The sequence below is a fragment of the Galeopterus variegatus genome, unplaced genomic scaffold (genome assembly GCF_000696425.1).
Source record: "Galeopterus variegatus unplaced genomic scaffold, G_variegatus-3.0.2 Scaffold17206, whole genome shotgun sequence".
NCBI classification, from domain to species: domain Eukaryota; kingdom Metazoa; phylum Chordata; class Mammalia; order Dermoptera; family Cynocephalidae; genus Galeopterus; species Galeopterus variegatus.
Window position 1 is genome coordinate 1 of NW_007743317.1, and position 1,475 is coordinate 1,475.

Below are 1,475 nucleotides of genomic sequence, written 5' to 3' on the forward strand. Positions count from 1 at the left end.
GGCGCAACACTGAGGGTTGCAATCCGTTGCCGGACATGGAAAAAGACAAAAAGGAAAAAAATATATATCATATGAAATTTTTAGATAATTTTAAGAAACCATTTTACATGTTTTACACAATTATTTGAAAGATTTTATCCACTGAAGTGTAAAATTTTAAATGTGGAAGAAGGAAAGGTAGTGTTGGGAAATAAATATATCCTGGAAAAATTCCCATCAACAGATTTCTTTAACATATATCAGAGAATGGGAAATTTGAAGCAATTTTTCTGATTAATATCCTAAGGAACGTTAGTTACTGCTAACAACTTGAATTTGCCAGAATAGGTGGGTAATTATTATATGTTATGTACAATGCACTTGTGTACTATTCCTTGACTACTTATGTTGCCGTAGAATAAATATGTTATGATACATTTTTTAAACTAGAAGTATGTGGATACTTTTCAGTGCTGCATTTTTAAATAACAGGTTTATAGGTACTGGCATCAAAGTATCCTATGAACAAAGACAAAGATCAGCTTCCCGGTATTTTAGTACTGATATGTCCATTGGGCAAATGGAGTTTTTGGAGTGCCTATTTCCAACTGATTTTCATTCTGTTCCTCCTCATTATACAGAGGTAAATGCTGGATACCTTTCTTTTAAGATTATTCTTTAAATCTATCTTGCTTTTTAAGAATTGTATGAACAACAATGACTTTTTAAAAAAATGTATAGGAAGTCATATGGGAAGAGCATTATCTTTGTGTGAGTGTGTGTGTGTATGTGTGTGTGTGTGTGTGTGAGTGTGTGTGTGTGTGTGTGAGAGAGAGAGAGAGAGAGAGANCGGCGGGAGCGCCGCCACGTTCCCAAGCGGCGCACTCTCCAGTGCGCCACCGGGCCGGCCCTTTTCTTTCCATTTTTGACAATGTTTCTAACATTTGCCAATAGAAATTATAACAGGAGCAACAGAAACTAGAGGTAGATTTAATTTGGGGCCTACTAATCAAAGTTTTAAAAATATCATATGAGGGCTGGCCCGGTGGCGCACTGCTACAGTGCGCCGCTTGGGAGCGTGGTCGCGCTCCCGCCGAGGGTTCGGATCCCACATACAGACCTGTTCCCGCTCACTGGCTGAGCGAGGTGCGGGAGCAACACCAAGGGTTGCGATCCTGTTGCCGGTCCCGGTCCGGTACGGGCGCAACACTGAGGGTTGCAATCCGTTGCCGGACATGGAAAAAGACAAAAAGGAAAAAAAAATATATCATATGAAATTTTTAGATAATTTTAAGAAACCATTTTACATGTTTTACACAATTATTTGAAAGATTTTATCCACTGCAGTGTAAAATTTTAAATGTGGAAGAAGGAAAGGTAGTGTTGGGAAATAAATATATCCTGGAAAAATTCCCATCAACAGATTTCTTTAACTTATATCAGAGAATGGGAAATTTGAAGCAATTTTTCTGATTAATATCCTAAGGAACGTTAGT

At 38.0% G+C, this 1,475-nt stretch overlaps 1 protein-coding gene across 1 annotated transcript in view; it reads left to right on the forward strand.

The window, feature by feature from the left end:
* Positions 1–471: 471 nt before the first annotated feature.
* The window catches only part of LOC103582652 (autophagy-related protein 2 homolog B-like), a gene marked incomplete at both ends in the record, with an annotated part of 19,059 nt that continues 18,055 nt past the window's right edge, over positions 472–1,475 (forward strand). The window contains one exon of the mRNA XM_008564191.1: positions 472–622. Coding sequence (XP_008562413.1) covers positions 472–622 — 151 coding nt within the window. The remainder of the gene's footprint in view (positions 623–1,475) is intronic.